Here is an 18,683-nt window from a genome sequence, read left to right as displayed (position 1 = left end):
CGGGGGTGGGGATCTGACTCCTGGCTGTCCCCCAGGGCCAGGGCAGCAACCCCCAAGGGCCTTGGAGCCACAGGCCCCAACCTGCCCTGTGACCTGTCAGCGGCCCAGGAGCCAAACCTCGGCTGTGGCCAGGGCGTGGTCCTGCCCTTAAGCCTTGGGAAGCCATTAGCGGGCTCTGAGCGATTAAGGGGTTTTAGGCATCAAGAGACATAATCAGATTTGTGCTTCAGGCAGGTCCCACAGGCTGCCTGCCGTGTGGGCAGAGGCAGCTGGGGGCGTGGGCGGTCAGGGTGAGCCAGCAGGACCTGGCCAGCCTGGCTCAGGGTCGCCGTGTGGGCCCCGTACACGAGACGCCCTGGTGGGTTCTCAGCTGCAGGACTCGGGAGAAACAGCCCTGGCTCAGGGGCAGTAATTGAACCTGGAAATCAGGACTGGCTGGCGGGGGAGACGGGCCAAGTTAGAAGTTGGCCGGGGCCCAAATGGCAGGCAGGGCCTCCGACAGCAGCCACAGTAGGAGGAAGATTAAACTGGGGGTGGGGGTGGCCGGCAGGAGGGCCGCAGACCTTGGCAGAGGCCACGCTGGGGCCCTGGAGGGGGCAGAAGAGACAGGGCTGGGGTGAGGGAGATGGGAGCCCCAGGAAGGGGTGGATACTCTACTTCTCTTTAAATTATTTTATTCAAGAAGGGGGGGACAGACAAGGGGACCGAGCTGAGCCCTGAGTCCCTGAACCTCCCAGCTCAGCCCCCACAGCAGGACCAGACTCAGAGTTAGGGGGTGGGGGCTCCAGCCCCACCCGGACAAGGCCGGGGACAGACAGGACCCAGGAACAGCCGGACTGTCCTCCGGGAGGGCGGGGCTACTTAGGGGTGCCACCGCCCTTCTTGGGCGTGGTGGGCTTCTTGCTCTGCCAGAGGTGGCCCTGGATGGTGAAGGCGTCCACGCTCATGGACATGGTCTTGGCGGGGATCTGGGTGAAGCGCTTGCGGTCCGAGTTGTACTTGTAGATGCCCTCGACCATGGCGGGCGTGACGGTGCGGGGGCCGTAGCCCGCCAGCCGCGACAGCTCCTCCGTCTCCCCCGACAGCGTGTACAGCGCTCGGAACTGGCAGCTCGAGTCGCGGAAGAGGATGAGGAAGTGGTTGGCTTTGCTCTTTTCAATTTCCTGGGCGATGCGGAGCCGGGGTCAGCGGGGCGGGGGCGGGGCCTGCCCTCCCCCTCCACCCCCACCACCGCGGGCTCACCTCGAGAATGCGGTTTTTCTGCGGTTCGTTCACCTTCCCCGCCAGGCAGCAATGCGACAGGGCGTTGTGGATGATAAACTTGTTGGACTTGGCGCTAGGCTCCTTGTACAGCCGAGGACCTAGGGGTCGGGGTGGTCAGCGAGGGTGGGCGGCGCCAGGCGAGGGCGCTGTGCGTGCGTGCGTGCGTGCGTCCCCCGGCCCCGCTTACCTGTGTACTCGGGCACCGAGGCGGGCGAGGATGCGTTGCTGCCGTTCTCCCAGTCCCGATCCCGGCTGCCGGGCAGACGGCTCGGGGACATGAGGCCGGACGGCGACGGGGCCCTGCGTGTGGAAGGCGTGGGATGGAGCTGGGGTCGGCGTGGGGAAGCCGCCAGCAGGCAGAGGGACCCGCCCGGCTCACTGCGGCACAGGCGCTCCCCAGAGTCGCCGCATCCTCTCATCCCCTAACCTGGACACTCAGGTCCACTCGTGCACACACGCCCCTCCCTGTCAGGGGCCCATGCATGAGTACTTCAAGAAATTCATGGAAAATGTATTATGAAAGAAACTACATGGGTTTGTTTTGTACCAAAATAAGCTTTTCTTTTGAGAGACAGAGCCCCTTTTTGCTGGCTCATTCCTCAAGTGCCCACAGCGCATTAGCAGGAAGCTGGAGTCAGGCGCCAGACACTCCCAACATGGGGCTGGGGGTCCTGACCACCAGGCTAAACACAAGCTTGCACAGTGGCCTGGCTGCTCACAGGAGCTGTACCCTACCCGAGGTTCCTACAGATGCACACCCCCCCACAGGCCCTGGAACTCACCGAGATGGCCTCTTCACACCAAGGTTGTTGGAGGCCTCGTTGGCCACGGTGGACAGGGACAGGGTGGACTGGGAGTAGACTTTGCTGAGCCGCGAACCTGAGAACAGGAGGAATTAGACCCCTGAAGCCCTCTCACTGCCACAAGTACCCCGAGGGGCCCTGGCCTAGCAAGCAGGCTGTGGCTGGAACCTGCCCAGGTCCCCTCCCTCCTCCACAGCCCATGAGAGCCTGACCTACATAGCTGCTATGGGGAAGGGGGAGAGAGTTCCCAGCTGCCCACAACAGCTGGGGCCAGGCTGGGAACTCAGCTCTGGTCCCCCACATGGGTGGCGGGAACCCCAGTATTTGAGCCATCACCATGGCCTGTGTGCACTAGCAGGAAGCCAGAGTCGGGAGCTGGAGCCAGGAACCAAGCCTAGCCCCCTGATGTGGGTTGCAGGCACCCTAACTAGCGATTGCTTAACCACTAAGCCAAATGCTGCCTCTGCCCCCAGCCCTGGAGGAGGGGGCTTCAGCCAGCAGCACTGGGCCAGCCCCCACAGGCAGCATCTCACCCCCTGACACCCCCAAGCCTGCCTCAGCCATCTGGCCACAGGGGTGTGACCCCTCTACCCCACTCACGGTAGGCCCCCACATCCCTATGGCATCCCCTCCCCAGCAGGCCCCACCCCCACAGGCTCCTCACCCAGCAGGCCGCGGGCCGGGCTTCTCGCCAGAGCCGAGTCATCACAGCAACCGGAGCGTGGCCGGGGGGCCCTCCGCCCGCCCCGGCCCGGGCCCCCGCTCCCCGCAGCCCGGGGCCGCAGCACCTTGTCCAGGTCGTCCATCAGCTTCAGCTGGGCCCGGCGTTCGTACTCGAGCCGTGTGAAGTCCCCCCGCCGGGGACCCACCTCCTCTTCGGCAGGAGCCCGGGCGGCGGGGGCCGGGGTTGCTGCTACTGCTGGGGCCGCAGCAGGTGCAGGGGCAGCAGGGGCTGGGCTAGGAGCCTCCTCCTGGGCCAGCCTGCAGACAGAGGGGAGGGGGCAGTCAGAGGAAGGTGTGGGGTGGCGGGACAAGGGCCGGCCTCGGGGCCACCTCACCTGGCAGCCTCCTCCCTCCGCTGCTCCTTCTCCGCCTCCTGCCACTGCTTGCGCCGCTTGGCCTCCTCGGCCCGCCGCTGCTGCCGCTCCAGCAGGCTGGCCCGCTTCTGGGCCATCTCGTCCTCGGGCTTGTCTTCATCCTGGGGCACACACCCAGTGCAGCTGGCCACCCCTCCCCGACCTCCCGCCCGCCCCAGGCTGCCGGCACTTCCACCTGTCCTTTCGTCGTCCTCACTGCCCTGAAGGCACCGAGTGGGCACCTGCTCTCTGCACAGCCCTGAGCTGGGGTGGCTGCGACAGGGCTAGGGGGAATGGTGCACAGTGGCCACGGAGTGGGGAGAAGGCAACAGGCGCCAGTTGGGGCTGAGAGATGATGGTGGCCCAAGCTGAGGGTGCCAAGAGGAGGGAGTACAGCCAGACCCCAGTGGGTCAGGGTCAGAATGGGGAACTGGCAAAAACTTGCTGGGGGAAGGGAAGTGGGGGAGAAGATGCCATGTTTGCCTGCCCCCACCTCCTGTCTGTCTACCTATCTACTATATTTCTGTCTGTCCACCATCCATCCCATCTATCTGGCCACCTACCACTGTCGGTCCCCACAGCTGGCTACCCATCCACCCACCCATCCACCGTTTGTTCACCCATCCACCACTGAGCTGCCTCCTGTCCTTCCATCTGCCCACCTGTCCCCTCCCACTCTGGCTTAGGTGACGCTCACCTTATAGAAAAATCCGAGCCCTGCCCGGGGCTCGCCCTCGGAGGACGCCTCTTCTTCTAAGGAGTCCTCAGCTCCGGGGGGACTCCCGTCCCCCTCCTCCTCGGCGGCGGGCTCTCCCAGGCTGCCCAGGGGGATCTCGATGAGGCCGGGCCGGGCCGCAGGGCCCTCGGGAGGCGACCCCTCGGCCAGGAGGATGGAGGAGCGCGTCTGCACGGGCACCTGGCTCGGCGAGAACTTGCGCAGGTGGGGGAGGCTGTCGACGTCGTGCGGCGGTGTGAGCACCCTGGTCAGGGGCGCGAGCCGCAGCTCAGCCGGCCGGGTGTGCTTCGGGCTGCGGGGCGCTGGGCTGGGGCCTGGCCCGGGGCTGCGCCGGGCAGCCGGGGCTCGCCGGGCAGGGCTGGGGGATGCAGCTTTGGGCCCCGTGGTGGGGCCAGGGATGACCCAGGCAGCAGGTGCCGGGGCAGGCACGGGGGCCTCGGGCGGGGCCAGGAGCCGCTGCTGCTGGTCCGTGAGCCTCTGCATGTCCCGCTGCAGCGAGCTCAGTGCGGCGCTCAGCTTGCTCACCGCTCGGTTGTAGTCCCCCAGCCCCTCGGGGGGCACTGGGCCCAGCTCCGGCGAGAAGGTCACTGACTTGGGCCGCGAGGACGGCTCACCCTGGCCCTCGCCTGCTGGCCGCTCGCCGCCAGGGGCCGAGCTCGGCTCTGCCTCTGCCTCTGCCTCCACCTCCGCCTCCGCCTCCCCTGCAGCCTCCCGAGGCTGCACCTGCAAGAAGGCGCTTTTTCCGAGTCGCTGGCGGTGCTTGGCGAAGATGGCCTCGATCCGGCGCTTCTGGGCCTCAATGGCCCGGCGCTTCTCCTCCAGCCGGGCTCCGAGCTCACTCATCTCAGAGCTCAGGGCCTCGGGCGCGGCGGGAGTGGGCGTGGGGGACCCCGCTCCAGCCTCCGCCTCAGCCTTCACCAGCTGTTTCTTGCGTTCGGCAAAGCTGGTCATCTTCACTTCGGAGTTGGTGGCCGCCGGGGACGAGGCTGCTGCCTTCGGCGACCCCTCAGATGGGGCTGGCGGTTTCGAGACCTCCCCTGCCAGGCAGGGGGATGGTTTCGAGGGCGTCTCGGGGTGGGGCACGTAGATGGGAGGTTTGGTGGGCCCGTCGGGCGGGTACGAGGAGGACAGCGGGGGCTTGGCTGGACCCTCGGGGGAGTGCAGGTAGAAGCTGCCGTCAGCAGCCCCATCCGGGAGCAGCCGGGGCTCGGCACTGTGGATGATCTGCAGGGCTTCCTCGATGGTGGGCAGGTCGCCGGGCTCTGGGGTCGACTGGCCAGGGGTCCGGGCCGGCGCAGGACGAGGGGGCCCCAGACTGTCTGAGCTGACGGAGCGCAGTAGCACGGGGTCTCCCATGACGACATCCACGTCGCTGTCCAGGCCAAAGGGGGTGCTGAATGACACGGCCTGGGAGAGGGGACGGCTGGGCAGCCGGAGGGAGGGGGGTCAGCCCCTAGGGCGGCCTCAGCCCTCCCGGCCCCGGCTGGCTCCACTGTCCAGGGATGGGGTAGGGGTGGGGGCTTAGGATGGGCTCACCTGAGCTGGCGGTTCCAGGCTTTGCCGAGGGCCTCCATGTGGGACATGGACGGGGAGGACTTCAGGGAGCCTGCGGTGGGGGCAGGGGGAGAGAGGGAGTGGTTACCATAGGGCTGACCTCTCCCAAGTCACTAGGCAAGTCACTGATGGGCTGATTATGGGGGCCCAATTGGCAGGAAGATGCCAGAAATGGGTGCTACGCTATACAGTGTCCCCAAGAAGTCACTGGGGAGAGTCACCCTGGGCATCCCAAGGAGACAATGTGAAGTCAGCTGGGGCATTCTTTTGGGCGGGGGTCCCCAGGGACGGAAGCCGCCACCCCCCCTCACCTGTGGATCCTCGGAGTGGAGACTGGGGGCCACCGGGTGACAGGAGCGGGTGGCGGAAGTTGAAGACGGGAGAACTGCCAGAAACTTACTTCAGCCTTGGGAGGAAGGGACCCCCCTATTTCCTCCCTCGCCCCCCCGCAGGAGGATGGAGACGAGGGTGCCCCCAAGCCCCCACCCCAGTGCCCACAGGGAGACTGTACCTGCCACCACTGGTGTTCTGAGGGGGGGAGGCCTCGGTGCCCCGGGGGGAGGCAGCTGCAGCATAGTGGGGGGGAGCAAGTCAGGCAGGCTGTGGCTCCCCACCCCCACCCCCACCCCCACCCCAGACCCCGGGGCTCACCGTGGCCATCGGGCAGGTCCTTGGCCTGCACGAAGTCAGGCTTGAGCACCTCAAAGCACATGAACATCTCAGCCAGCAGCACCACCAGGTTGACCTGGGTGGGGGCGGGGGTGGGGGCGTCAGCCGGCAGGACACACCCTGGGCGCCCCTGGGGCCCACGAGGCCGGAGCCGGCCTTACCTTGAGAGGCGGAGGTACGTACAGCAGGTCCTCGAGGGCCAGGGGGCAGCCCCGAGGGAGGCGGGAGGCACAGAAGTCCTGCACCAGCTGGAGGTTGTACAGGCTGTCGGCCACCGACATGGGGTCCTTGAGGCACACCTCTGCGGGGACAGGATGCCTGGGGCTCCTGACGCTACAGGGACCCCGAGGGACGCCACCCAGGGGAGATGCCCCTTGTGGGCCGGGCAGTGCCCGGAGCCCTTCCAAGAGGTGCAGCCTACAATGGTTCCTTAACCCTGGAACACCAGCTCGCCACCCCCCAAACTCGAAAAGCTTCTCCTGATCCCCCATCACCCTCTGGAAGGCCTAACACCCTCTCCCCTCAAAAAAAAACCCCATTTCTTGCTTTTCCCAGGATCCTTCCCAGCTACAACGGGGACCGGCACACAGCCTGCCCTCAGTACGGAGCACAGAGAGGTTTAGACCCTCATGCAAGGTCACACAGCTCATCAGGGGACATCCTGCTGACTCCAGTAGCTACACTCATAGCCACTTGCATCCTAGGAGTCACGCTGACCCGGGGACCTGGGAACAGGTGCCTAGGGACGGACACGGAGGAGTCCCAGCTTCCCAGGAGGCCGATGTCCCACTCACCCTCAAGTCGTAACAGCTGGGGACAGTAGCAGTGGATTGTGGCAGCCAGCGCAGCCCCACTGGCCAGGTCCTGGAGGCTGGTGACGGTGGGGAAGCAGGGGGCGCGGCGGGCCATGGCACGGTCCTTGCGGTACCGGATCTGCAGGGCAGGAGCCAGGTCAAGTGAGCAGTCAGGCCGGCCGTGCAGGTCAGCAGTCATGCAGGCTGGGGGCGGGGGCGGGGAGGCCTGGGGTTTCCACCATGAGGGGGTGGGAAGCCAGGGGTCCCAGAGCCAGAGTGGGGGGGGCCAGCCTGGAGCAAGGAGGGGACAGCAGCGAGAGGCAGAGGCAGAGGTGTCTGCGAGCAGCCAGGCCAGCAGCGGGGGCAGGGGATACGTTACCATGGGGGGTTTGTTCCCCGACTCCTTCAAACAGAAGGCAATTGCGTGCTGGGGGAAGAGGAGCGGCCGTCAGCAGGGCGGGAGGCACGCTGACCTGCTGGGCACCCACGCCCGCGCTGGGGAAGCGGGGAGTCCTGAGCCCTGGCCGTGCAGCCCCCTGACCATGCTCTGGCCGGTGCTAGGGGCACCCCAGCTCCTCCTGGCTGTGAGGGACCCAACAGAGCAGCCTCCCATGCAGGGGGTTCTCCGCCCACAGAAGACCCAGGCCCCCCAGCTTGGCTGGAGGAAGCAGGTAGGCAGGAGAGGAGCCCCCCAACCCAGGCCCCAGGGTGGGGTGGGGGGGATGGGAAGAGGTGAGCAAAGGTGGGGTCTCATCCAGCCCCCTATATCCCCCACTTTCCTCTGCGGTTGACGGGGAGCACAGAGAGGTTTAGACTCTATGCATGGCCACACAGCTCGTTGTGGGGATGAGGTTACAGCTTCCCAAGGGGGAATCCCCTTGGCTGTTGGGGTGTCCCGCTGGGGGGGCGCCATCTTTGTGTCTCACAGATGGGCGGGAGCTGGCACCTTCAGCCATGCTGGGGGGCTCCCCACTTTGGCTGAAGGAGATAGGCTTGGGGAACCCCAGTGTCTTAGTTAACAGAGTGTGTGTTGGGGAGGGTATCTACTCCATGGACCCTCTGGGCCTCACAGCGGGGGTCTCCTGGGGTGGGGGGGTCCCACCTCCTTTGCTCACAGCTGGGGGGAGGCAGGAGAGGGAGCAGACAGGCAGGCAGAACACAGACACACAGGGACAAACAGAGTCACGAGCAGGACAGGCAGACGGGGCGGACAGGGAGCCCCACTTACAGGAACCAGCTTCCAGTACCAGCGCGTGGGGCACTGATGCCAGACAGGCAGAGAGGAGAGGAGCAGGGGCCGGCGCGGGGCAGAGGGCAGAGCCAGAGAGAGACAGAGAGAGAGAGAGGGGCGAGTCACCTCCAGCCCCCCACCACGTCAGGAACGCCGCAAGGCCCAGCCAGCTCCCACCGCCCGGCGGGCCCCGCGCCCACCCTGTGGTCCCTCCGCATGCCCGGGCCTCACCGAGGGCTGCGCCGGGGCCGCACCGTCCGCGGGGGCTGCGGGCGATGCCCGCTGTGCCGCCTCCTGCTCTGTCTTCTCCTGCAGCCGCCGCACGGTCTTGGGGGAAGGGCAGAGGAAGAGGTCAGCGCACCGGTCCCAGCGCCATTCCGGGCCCCGCATCCCAGCCTCACGCCCTACCTACCGTGTCCACCCAGAAAAGCAGCTTGTGCTCCAAGCTGGTCACGGCCAAGGGCCCTGGCAGCGTCTTTGTCCACTCAAAGGCAAAGGCCACCATGAGGGCATCGATGACGGCCAAGTGGGCGCCCTGTGGGAAAATGGCTATAGCGTGAGACCCAGGGGCGGGGTGTAAAAGCCCTCGTGGTGGGAGGGGCTCAGGGGGTGGGGCCAGGGTTAGTGAGTGGGGTCATAGGGTAAGGGACCCGTACAGGGGGTCTTAGATGGGCTGTAATGGCCCAGAGGTTGTGCTGGGTCATGAGGGCCAAAAGACCCCCATTAGAACAAAGGACCAGTCAAGGCAGGAGAACCTTGAGGGAGGAGCCAGGATTGGTGGGAGGAGTGAGGGCTGGGGGGTGGGGCTTGCAGGGAGGAGTCAGGGCTGCTGGGTGGGGCTTGAGAGGAGGGCCAAGGCTGGTGTGGGAGGGACCTGTGGGGAGGAGCCAGGGCCGGGTGGGTGGGCTTGAGGGGAAGAGGCTGCTGCTGGGAGGAACTTGGTGGGGAGTGGCCAGGTCTGGTAGGTGGGGCTTGCAGGCAGAGGCCAAGCCCGCTGGGCAGGGCCTGATGGGCAGGGGTGGGAGCTACCATGAGAATGGGCTGGTGCCTCAGGTCCGCCTCCCGCACGGGGCGCTCCGGCAGCGCAGGCACCGTGCCCCTTCGTGCCAGCAGGGCCAGCAGCGCCGAGGGGCTGGGGGGCGTCTCGAGCTGCGGCAGCGCCTGTCGCCAGGCCCGGCAGTAGAGCTCGGCCGAGAGCAGCAGCCGCGTCACGGGGGGCTTCACGTGCTCCTGCGCGTACTGGTCAGTGTAGAAGGGCTCCCACAGCTCCGGGGGCACGTGCTCTGCAGGGGCGTGGGGGGACACGGGGGTCAGGGCCACCACACACACACACACACACACACACCATCCCATGAAGGCGCCGGGAGGGAGCACAGGTGTGGCCAGGCAGGGAGGAGCCTGCAGGTACCAGGACCGGAAGTTGGGGGGCAGCACAGCGCCTCCTGGCAGGCCCCGGGGAGCAGCAGTGACCAGGGCCCTCCTGAGCTTGGAGACTTCGGGCAGGGCACACCCCTGGCAACGCCCTCTTACAGAGAAGGAATGGGACCAGCACAAGACCACACAGCTCTCGGAGGCTGGGCCTGGCACGCAAAGCCAGACCCTAAACAAATTCTCGCTCTGCTTGGAGGCTGCGGCAGAGGAGCGCAGGGGTGGTGGGCGAGGGACCAGCAGAATGCAGACCCTGTGTGTTCTGAGGTGCCTGGGGCCTGGCAGGGTCTCACAGGGAGACAGCAGGTGGGGAGGTGGAAGCCGGTCCCAGAGGCAGCCCTGAGAACTCCCATAAGACCAGGAGAGCAGGTATTCGGGATGCTGCCCGGTCTCCCACATCAGAGGGCTTGGGTTTGAGTCTGACTCCGCCGCTGCACAGCCTGGGAGGCAGCAGCGATGGCCCAAGTGCTTAGGTCCCTGCACGCACCCCCGTGGGAGACCGGGATGGAGTTCCAGGCTCCTGGCTTCAGCCTGGCCCAGCTCCAGCTGTTGCGGTCATTTTGTAGGATGAACCAGCAGATGGGGGACTCCCTGTCTCTCATTCTCCCTCTCTCTGCCTTTCAAATAAATAAGAATTTAAAAAAAAAAAAAAAAAAAAAAAGAGGAGGAGGAGGAGGGTGGGAAAGGGCCTGCAGTTCCCCGTGGGGGAGGGGTGGGGCACAGCCACAGCTGGAAGGGATGGAGGCCACCAAGGAGGATGTGCCCCCTTCTCCCTCTCATTCCGATCAGCCCAGTTTTGTGTATTCAAGTTTTTTTTTTTTTTTACAGGCAGAGTGTACAGTGAGAGAGAGAGAGAGAGAGAAAGGTCTTCCTTTGCCGTTGGTTCACCCTCCAATGGCCGCCGCGGCTGGTGCGCTGCGGCGGGCGCACCGCGCTGATCTGATGGCAGGAGCCAGGTACTTCTCCTGGTCTCCCATGTGGGTGCAGGGCCCAAGGACTTGGGCCATCCTCCACTGTACTCCCTGGCCACAGCAGAGAGCTGGCCTGGAAGAGGGGCAGCCGGGACAGAATCCGGCGCCCCGACCGGGACTAGAACCCGGTGTGCCGGCGCCGCAAGGCGGAGGATTAGCCTAGAGAGCCGCGGCGCCGGCCAAGGTCTTCCTTTTGCCGTTGGTTCACCCTCCAATGGCCGCCATGGCTGGTGCGCTGCGGCCGGCGCACCGCGCTGATCTGATGGCAGGAGCCAGGTGCTTTTCCTGGTCTCCCATGGGGTGCAGGGCCCAAGGACCTGGGCCATCCTCCACTGTACTCCCTGGCCACAGCAGAGAGCTGGCCTGGAAGAGGGGCAACCGGGACAGAATCCGGCGCCCCGACCGGGACTAGAACCCGGTGTGCTGGCGCCGCTAGGCGGAGGATTAGCCTACTGAGCTGCGTTGCAGCGCCGGCCCTATGTATTCAAGTTCTGTGTATGAGAAAGACTGGGGAGCGGGTCCTGGGCTTCACCATACAGGAATGCACCTCACAGAGCTCATGAACAAACGGAATGAGAAGGTAAGTTTATTTGGGGTGCAAAAAAGCATCAGGACCGGCACTGCGGCTCAGCTGACTCCTGCAGCACCAGCATCCCATGCGGGAGCGTTGGTTTGAGTCTTGTTCCACTTCCGATCCAGCTTCCCACTAATGTGCCTGGGAAGGCAGTGGAAGATGGCCCATGTGCTTGGGCCCCTGCCACTCCTGTGAGAAACCTGGAGGAAGCTCCTGGCTCCAGCCTGGCTAAGCCCTGGCCATTGTGGCCATTTGGGGTGTGAACCAGTGGATGGAGGATCTCTGTCTCTCTCAAGTAAATAATTAAAAAAAAAAAAAAGTTGAAATCCATACACATGTATGGGATCTTCAAAAAGTTCACAGAAAATGCATATGGAAAACACTATGGGGCTGGCACTGTGGCTTTGTGGGTAATGCTGTTGCCTGCAGTGTCGGCATCCCATGTGGGCGCCCGTTCAAGACCCGGCTGCTCCACTTCCGATCCAGCTCTCTGCTATGGCCTGGGAAAGCAGCAGAAGATGGCCCAAGGCCTTGGGCCCCTGTACCCACGTGGGAGACCTGGAGGAAGCTCCTGGCTCCTGATTGGCACAGCTCTGGTTGTTGTGGCCAATTGGGGAGTGAACCAGCAGATGGAAGACAGCTTGTGCTCTCTCTCTCTCTCTGCCTCTCCTTCTTGGTGTAACTCTTTCAAATAAGTAAATAAATCTTAAAGAAAGACACTATGCCTGCATTTAAAATCTGGGGTACACAAATAAACTTGTTCTTTAATTCCATTTGTGCACGAGCTTTCTGATGTGATGAGAATGGGAGGCACAGACCAGACCCCTCCCAGGCAGCCCTCCCCAAAGCCAGCTTTCCAGAGACGCCTGGCCAGGGAGGATGCAGGCTCCTTGCTTCCCATTCCTTCCTGTGCTGACCCCTCCCCCACCCCGTACAACCACACTTGACCTTCCCACCTACTGCCCCACTCTGTGTTGGGTGCCCTTCTCTCTCCCTGAAGCCCCTGGAAAGGATAGGTGTGGCGTAGCAGTGAGGCAGCTGCCTGCGATGCCAGCATCCCACGCGAGTGTGGGTTCAAGTCTCAGCTGCTCTGCTTCTGATCCAGCTCCCTGCTAACGCAGCTTGGAAAGGAGCTGAAGATGGCTGGAGTACTTGGGTCCCTGCACCCATGTGGGAGACTGGGATGAAGTTCCTGGCTCCTGGCTTCAGCCTGGCCCAGCCCTGCGCATTGCAGCCATTTGGGGACAGAACCAGAGGATGGAAGACTGGCTCTCTCTGTCACTGTGCCTTTCAAATGAATAAATAATTTTTTGACTTTTTATTTTTTTAAGGCTCTTTATTTGAGAGGCAGTTACAGACAGAAAGAGGGAAAGACAGAGAGAGAGGTCTCCCACCGGCTGGTTCACTCCCCAAATGGCTGCTATGGCCAGAGCTCGGCCAAAGCTACAGCCAGGAGCTTTTTCCAGGTCTTCCAGATGGGTGCAGGGGCCCAAGCACATGGATCATCCTCCACTGCTTTCCCAGGTGCATTAGTAGGGAGCTGGATTAGAAGTGGAGCAGCCGGGGCTCAAACTGCCACCTATTCGGGGTTCCAGTGCCTCAGGGAGAGGCTTAACCTACTACGCCACAGTGCCAACCCCCAAATAAGTAAATCTTAAAAAAAAAAAAAAAAAAAAAAAGGCAAGGAGGGGGCTGGCATAGTGGGTAGAGCTGCCGCTTGCAACGCCGGCATCCCAGATGGGCACAGTTCATGTGCCAGCTGCTCTACTTCTGATCCAGTTCCCTGTTAATGTGGCTGAGAAAGCGGCTGAAGATGGCCCAAGTTCTTGGGTCTGGGCACCCACATGGGAGATGAAGCTCCGGGCCTCAGCCTGGCCCAGCGCCACCCCTCCCAGGCCATTTGGGGGAGTGAACCAGCAGATTCCGGTTTCTGTCTCACTCCCCACCCCCCCAATGCTGCCTTTCAAATACAAATAAATCTTTTAAAAAGCCAGCAGGCAAAGGGATTTCCAGCCAGCTTACTCGGGCCTCCTGCCTGCCCTGGCCTCTGCCCTCATTGTTCCAGGCCTCCCCAAGGCAGGCAGCCCCCATGAGGCTCACCTGTGGGCCGGTAGCTCACTCAGGCTCTCTGTCCAGCACCTCCTCCTTCCAGAACCCTTTCCCCCCAGGGGTCTCCGCATTAATGGACACGCCCGCCCCACCATGGCTCCCATGGCCATCTGAGGATGGCCTCTCGCTGCAGCCCAGGCCCTCCTCACCCACCAGCCTCAGCATGCTGCTCCAAACCTGTTCCCCACCCTAATCCCATCCCTCCTTGACGGCCTCAACCTGAATCCAATCAGCCAATCAGGTGGTCTCAGGCTGCAGCCTCCCAAATCCAGCCCCTTCCCCATCTTTCCTCAATCCTGGGCACTCCCTGCTCCCATCATCAAACTCGAGCAAGTGTCTCCCCTACAGGACTTGTCAGAGCCTTGAGCCGGAGCCATTGATCCCAGATGCTTCTCAAACACTAATTCTTTTTAAAGATTGTATTGGGGCCGGCGCTGTGGTGTAGCGGGTAAAACCACTGACTGCAGCGCCAGCATCCCATATGGACAAGTCTCTGCTGTTCCACTTCTGATCCAGCTCTCTGCTATGACCTGGGAAAGCAGTAGAAGGTGGCCCAAGTGCTTGGGCCCCTGCACCTGCATGGGAGACCTAGAAGAAGCTCCTGACTCCGGATCAGGTGCAGCTCCGGCTGTTGTGGCCAACTGGGGAGAGAACCAGCAGATGGAAGATCTCTCTCTCTCTCTCTCTCTCTCTCTCTCTCTCTCTCTCTCTCTGCCTCTCTGTAACTCTGACTTTCAAGTAAACAAATAAAATATTTTTTTAAAAAAATTGTATTTATTTATTTGAAAGAGTTCCGAAGAAGGAGAGAGAGAGAGAACTATCTTCCATCTGCTGGTTCACTCCCCAAAAGGCCACAATGGCCAGGACTGGGCCAGGATGAAACCAGGAGCCAGGCGCTTCATCCAGGCTTCCCACTTGGGTGCAGGGGCCCAAGGACTTGGGCCATTTTCTGATGCTTTCCCAGGTGCCTCAGCAGGGAGCCAGATGGGAAGTGAAGCACTGGGACTCGTAACAGTGCCCATATGGGACACGGGCCCACCCGCTGCGCCACAGCGGCAGCCCCTGGAGCACTCATTCTACACCTGTGCTGCCCGCCATGGCGGCACCGGCAGTGGGCTGAATGGTTCTTTGTCCTGTGTGGCGTGGGATCTGTAGCAGACTCCTTCCAGGAGTGACAGCCAAGAATGTCTGCAGACGCTGCCAATGTTCTGCTAAGGAGCAAAATCGTGGCCAGCTGGGAAGCCAGGGCCTGCACCGTGAATGTGCCGCAAGCACCTTCCACGTGGCAATGCTGTCCCAGAGAGGCGTGACACAGGCCGTCGCTGTGGGGCTGCTTGTGACACTGTGCCACACCCGAGTCCTGGCTGCTGTTTCCGATCCAGCTCCCTGCTATGCACCTGAGAAAGCAGCGGAAGATGCCCCAAGTGCCTGGGGCCTTGCCACCCCTGTGGGAGACCCGGATGGAGCTCCTGGCTCCTGACTTTGGCCCGGCTAAGCCCCTGCCATTGCAGCCATCTGGGGAGTGAACCAGCATATAAAAGTTCTCTCTCTGTCACCCAGCCTTTCAAATAAGTAAAAACAAATCTTGAAAAAGATAAATTTACTTGGGTGCAAAATAAAAGAGTTGAAATCGTGCAGTTTTGTCTTAACTTTCCATGAAAGTTTGCAAGATCCTTCCATGCACGGATTTGAAATGTTTTTGCGCCAAAGCAAATTTATCTTTTAATGCCATTTTCCATGAACTTTTTGAAGTACCCTCGTACTCTGTGTTCCCAGTGCATCTCAATCAAGACCCACCACGTCTCAAGTGCTCGGCGGTCACCCGTGGCCAGGGGCTGCTCTCGTGGTCGGCACAGCTGTACCCACTTATTTATACCACGATCCATGCATTGGCTCATCGACTCCTTGCAACACGTATACCCATTGCACGGATGAGAAAAACAAGACCCAGAGAGCTCACTTGCCCACAATTCCACAGCTAATAAACCTGGTTTTCCCTCACACTTCACACTGATGTGCAAGTCTCTCCCAAACTTGCATACCAAGAAACACATTTTCTCAAAAACAAACCTTATCTTCTGATAAGCCCACCTTATCTCTGAGCCACCAGCCTGCATTCCTGCTCCGCCCCTTCACACCTGCGCCTGGGGGCCACGGGATCCACCCCTTCTCCCGGGATCCACCCCTTCTCCCAGCTGGGTGGCCGCACAGGTCTGATCTTGTCAGTCCCCAGGAATCATCTGTGGCTGCCTAGTGCCCTCAGATCCCCGCCCACCCTCGGCCTCCTGGAATGTCACCAGCGTCACCAGCCTGTTCCCTCCACGTGCATGTCCTCCTGAAGGCTCCCCGGAGGGCCCACGCCCCCTTGCCTCGGCACACAGGGTCTCCTCCCCCTGCCAACGCCTACCCCACAGCGCAAACCTTCATCTTCCATCCCGCCCAAAATGCAGGGACCTCCTGGCCCAGGCCCGGCTGCTGCCGCCTCCACATCACAGACCTTATCACTCTAAGCAGGGATGATCCGGTTTCATGCCCATCCCCCTCCAGCCCTGGCCGCAGCTCCCCCCCGCCCCCCAACATCCTCGGCACCTGGCACCTGATAGTCACAGATGGAGAGTCCAGGAGTTTGCCAATCTAGCAGGGGTTCTGCTCCTTTGAGCCATCTCCCTGCTTAAGGCAGGCAGGTGGGGGCCGGACTGAACTCAACCCTCAGGGTCGTAAGTGTTGGATGTCGGGCCAGTGAGACCAGAACTGGTCAATCAGGGCATCAGGATCTCATCCACACCCCCTGGGGAGACTTCACTTTCCTTTCTGTAGAATGGAACAGTAATCGGATGCCACCATCAATCGCCCCAGTGTCTGTCCAACATGCACCCTGTGCCAGCTGGCAGTTTGAAGACACTGGGGGTCAGTACCTGCTGCAGCCCCTCCCAGCAACCATGCAAGGAAGGTGCTGGGGTCTCCTGACCTGGTGGGGGGGAGACCCACAAATATTTGTGAGATGGATCAATTACAGAAGCTCAGAGAATGAGGGTAATAGTTTGGCCATGTGCCCGTGGAACCTGGGACTGGAACTCGAAATTCTGACCCAAAGTGGAGCTTTCTGTGGCCTCCTAACATCCAATGTCAGGGCCACAGGCAGTCCTGGGCACCCCCACCACCACCCAGTTTCTTCCTCAAAGCCGATGGCAGAGTGTGGAAGGGACCAGAGACATCGGGAGAAAGCAAGAGGAAAAAGGCAGGCCAGGGCGGAACCACCAAACGGACAGCTGTCTCCGAGACCCACACCCAGAACAGGTTGATCGGGCGGCCACCAAGAGGGGGATGGGCCGTGCCCAGCTGCTGCCAAGGGGGCAGGACCAGAGGGAGAGCAAGGCGTCCCCCAGGCTCCCAGGAAGGCCCAGACCTTAATTAACCCGTCTTCCCCAAGGCCAGGCCCCAGCTTCCAGGCTCTGGCCTGGGGCGGTGGAAGCAGGGACCCAGCAGGGCACGGCCTCTCGTGCTGGGGACCCACCACGCATCCCTCCCCCCCCCCAAGAATTGCGGCGCTAGGGGAGAGGGCGGAGTATGGGGGCCCCCACCCCGGGCATTCGTGTCCCTTCTCCTGGGCTCGCCTGCTCCTCGGTCCATTGGAGCAAAATACTCATAGTGCCGGCCGGGCTCGCGGGGGCGAAAGATGGGGACTCCCGGGCCGCCGCCCGCAGCGCGGCAGAACGACGCGTGTGCGTGTGTGTGTGTGTGTGTGTGTGTGTCGGGGCGGGGGGCGTGCGGCGCCGTGGACGAGACTGGGGCCAGGCACCGGAGGCCAGGAGGAAGGGTCCTCGCGGGCGCGTGATGGGAGCGTGCAAAGGGGGAGGGGGCGTGCAGGGGAAGGCCCTGGGGGTGACTAGGGATGGGGGTGGGAAGCAGCAAGCGAGGCCCTTGCCCGGAGACCCCACCCGGGCCGCAGACCCCGCCCCGCTCACCTGGGGATCCAGACCCCCGAGTCCCCGCACGGAACTGGGCCGCCGGCCCCACCCCCAACGGCGCTCCCGAAGCCGGGCGGGCAAAGTCCACCTCCGGGGCCGAGCAGGAAGCCCGGAGGCCCGGCGCGGAGGAGCCCGGGCCCGGAGACCCCCGGCGGCCCGCGCCATTGTTCCCACGGCCCTGGCCTCCCAGGCCCGGCGCCCCGCCCCCCGCACCTGCCGCGCCTGGCCCGCCGCGCCCCCCACCCCCACCCCCGGACCCGGTACCTGCGCCCCCGAACGCGGCCCGCAGCACCCACGCCAGGCTCGCCGCCGCCTTGGCCCGCGAGAAATCGTACTGGTCCAGCGACTTGATCTCGGGCACCAGGAAGGTCCTCCGCAGCGGCCCGGGCCCGGGGGGCGCCGCCTCCACCATGGCGGCGCCGGGGCTGCGGGCGCCGGCTCCGCGCTCGGACTGGGCTGGGCTGCGCCGCGCCGCGCTCGCGCCCCTGCCGGGCCCGCCGCCGATGCCGCCGCCACCGCCGCCGCTGGGGCTGGTGAGCCAGGTGCGGCCGCTTGCGCCGGCGCCGCTGCGTCGGCCCCGCCCCGGGGGCGGAGCCCAGGTGCACCCCGCCCCTACGACCCGGACCCGGACCTCGGGCAGGCGCCCAGTCCTGGCCTGGCCCCGGAGCCACGGGGGTGCCCCGGGCAGTGCGGTCTAGGGCTGCGGTGCTGGCGAGGGGTGGGGGCGCTGCGGAAGCGCGCGCGCGCGCGAGTGTGTGCGGGTGTGTGCGCGCGCACAGGGGGCCCAGGGGAGATTTGGGGACCCTCGGGTTTGTGGCCAGGAGTGCGGGACCCCACCTGCACCAGGTTTGTCACGTGCTGGCCTGGCCGGCACGCGGCAAGCACGTGGTGCACCTGTTTCTGGGTGTTCGTGAGGGCACATGGTCGCATGCCTCCCTGCCTCTGTGTCTGAATTATTTGGGTGGCGCCCTCAAGTACACGAGGGTATCTGTGGGCTTTCAAAATTTCGGGGCCACCTAAATAAATTTATCTTGTTATTCTGTTGTCCACGAACTTCCAGAAAGCCTTGCTGTATCTTCAAATGAATGTGTGTGTGTGTGTGTGTGCACGCACATAGGTTTTTTTTTTTTTTTTTTTTTAAATTATCTTCATGTATTTGAAAGGCAGAAAACCAAGAGATCTTGCATCTGCTGGCTCATTCCCCAAATGACTTCAAACAGCCAGGGCTGGGCAAGGCCAAAGTCAGGAGCTGGGAATTCAATCCAGGTCTCCCACCGGAGTGGCAGGGACTCAAGTACTTGAGCCATCATCTGCTGCTTTCCAGGGTGTGCAATGACAGGAAGCTGGACTAGGGAGCAGAGCCGGGACTCGAACCCAGGCACTGTGATGTGGGATGCCAGTGTCCCAGGTGGCATCTTAAACATTGCACCAAACACCTACCCCAAGGATATCTCTTAATTCCCTTTTGTGTCAACTTTTGGAAGCATCCTCATCTCTCTGGGCATGA

General features: G+C 63.0%; 1 protein-coding gene across 5 annotated transcripts; it reads right to left on the bottom strand.

Annotated features, from left to right (window-relative positions):
* Window positions 1-657: 657 nt before the first annotated feature.
* On the bottom strand, window positions 658-17,696 carry CAMSAP3 (calmodulin regulated spectrin associated protein family member 3). Of its 5 annotated transcripts, none has more exons than XM_070067515.1 (19): window positions 17,441-17,696; window positions 9,156-9,409; window positions 8,539-8,661; window positions 8,358-8,453; window positions 8,124-8,156; window positions 7,275-7,322; window positions 6,896-7,034; window positions 6,263-6,402; window positions 6,084-6,177; window positions 5,944-5,998; window positions 5,744-5,817; window positions 5,415-5,484; window positions 3,840-5,250; window positions 3,125-3,264; window positions 2,731-3,047; window positions 2,046-2,142; window positions 1,451-1,563; window positions 1,243-1,361; window positions 658-1,163 (listed from the first exon to the last, which is right to left on the bottom strand). In XM_070067515.1, exons 1-19 carry the CDS (start codon window positions 17,586-17,588, stop codon window positions 858-860), a joined length of 3,777 nt encoding a protein of 1,258 aa, XP_069923616.1. In that variant the 5' UTR covers window positions 17,589-17,696; the 3' UTR covers window positions 658-857. The 5 variants fall into 5 exon arrangements, with proteins under 5 accessions (XP_069923616.1, XP_069923613.1, XP_069923615.1 ...); XM_070067512.1 differs by having other exon boundaries at window positions 3,840-5,301; window positions 17,441-17,695; XM_070067514.1 differs by lacking the exon at window positions 7,275-7,322 and having other exon boundaries at window positions 3,840-5,301; window positions 17,441-17,695.
* Window positions 17,697-18,683: the final 987 nt, after the last annotated feature.

The sequence above is a fragment of the Oryctolagus cuniculus genome, assembly GCF_964237555.1.
Source record: "Oryctolagus cuniculus chromosome 16 unlocalized genomic scaffold, mOryCun1.1 SUPER_16_unloc_1, whole genome shotgun sequence".
Classification (NCBI taxonomy): domain Eukaryota; kingdom Metazoa; phylum Chordata; class Mammalia; order Lagomorpha; family Leporidae; genus Oryctolagus; species Oryctolagus cuniculus.
The sequence above is the reverse complement of the archived record's forward strand: the minus strand, read 5'-3'. Positions and strand labels throughout refer to the sequence as shown.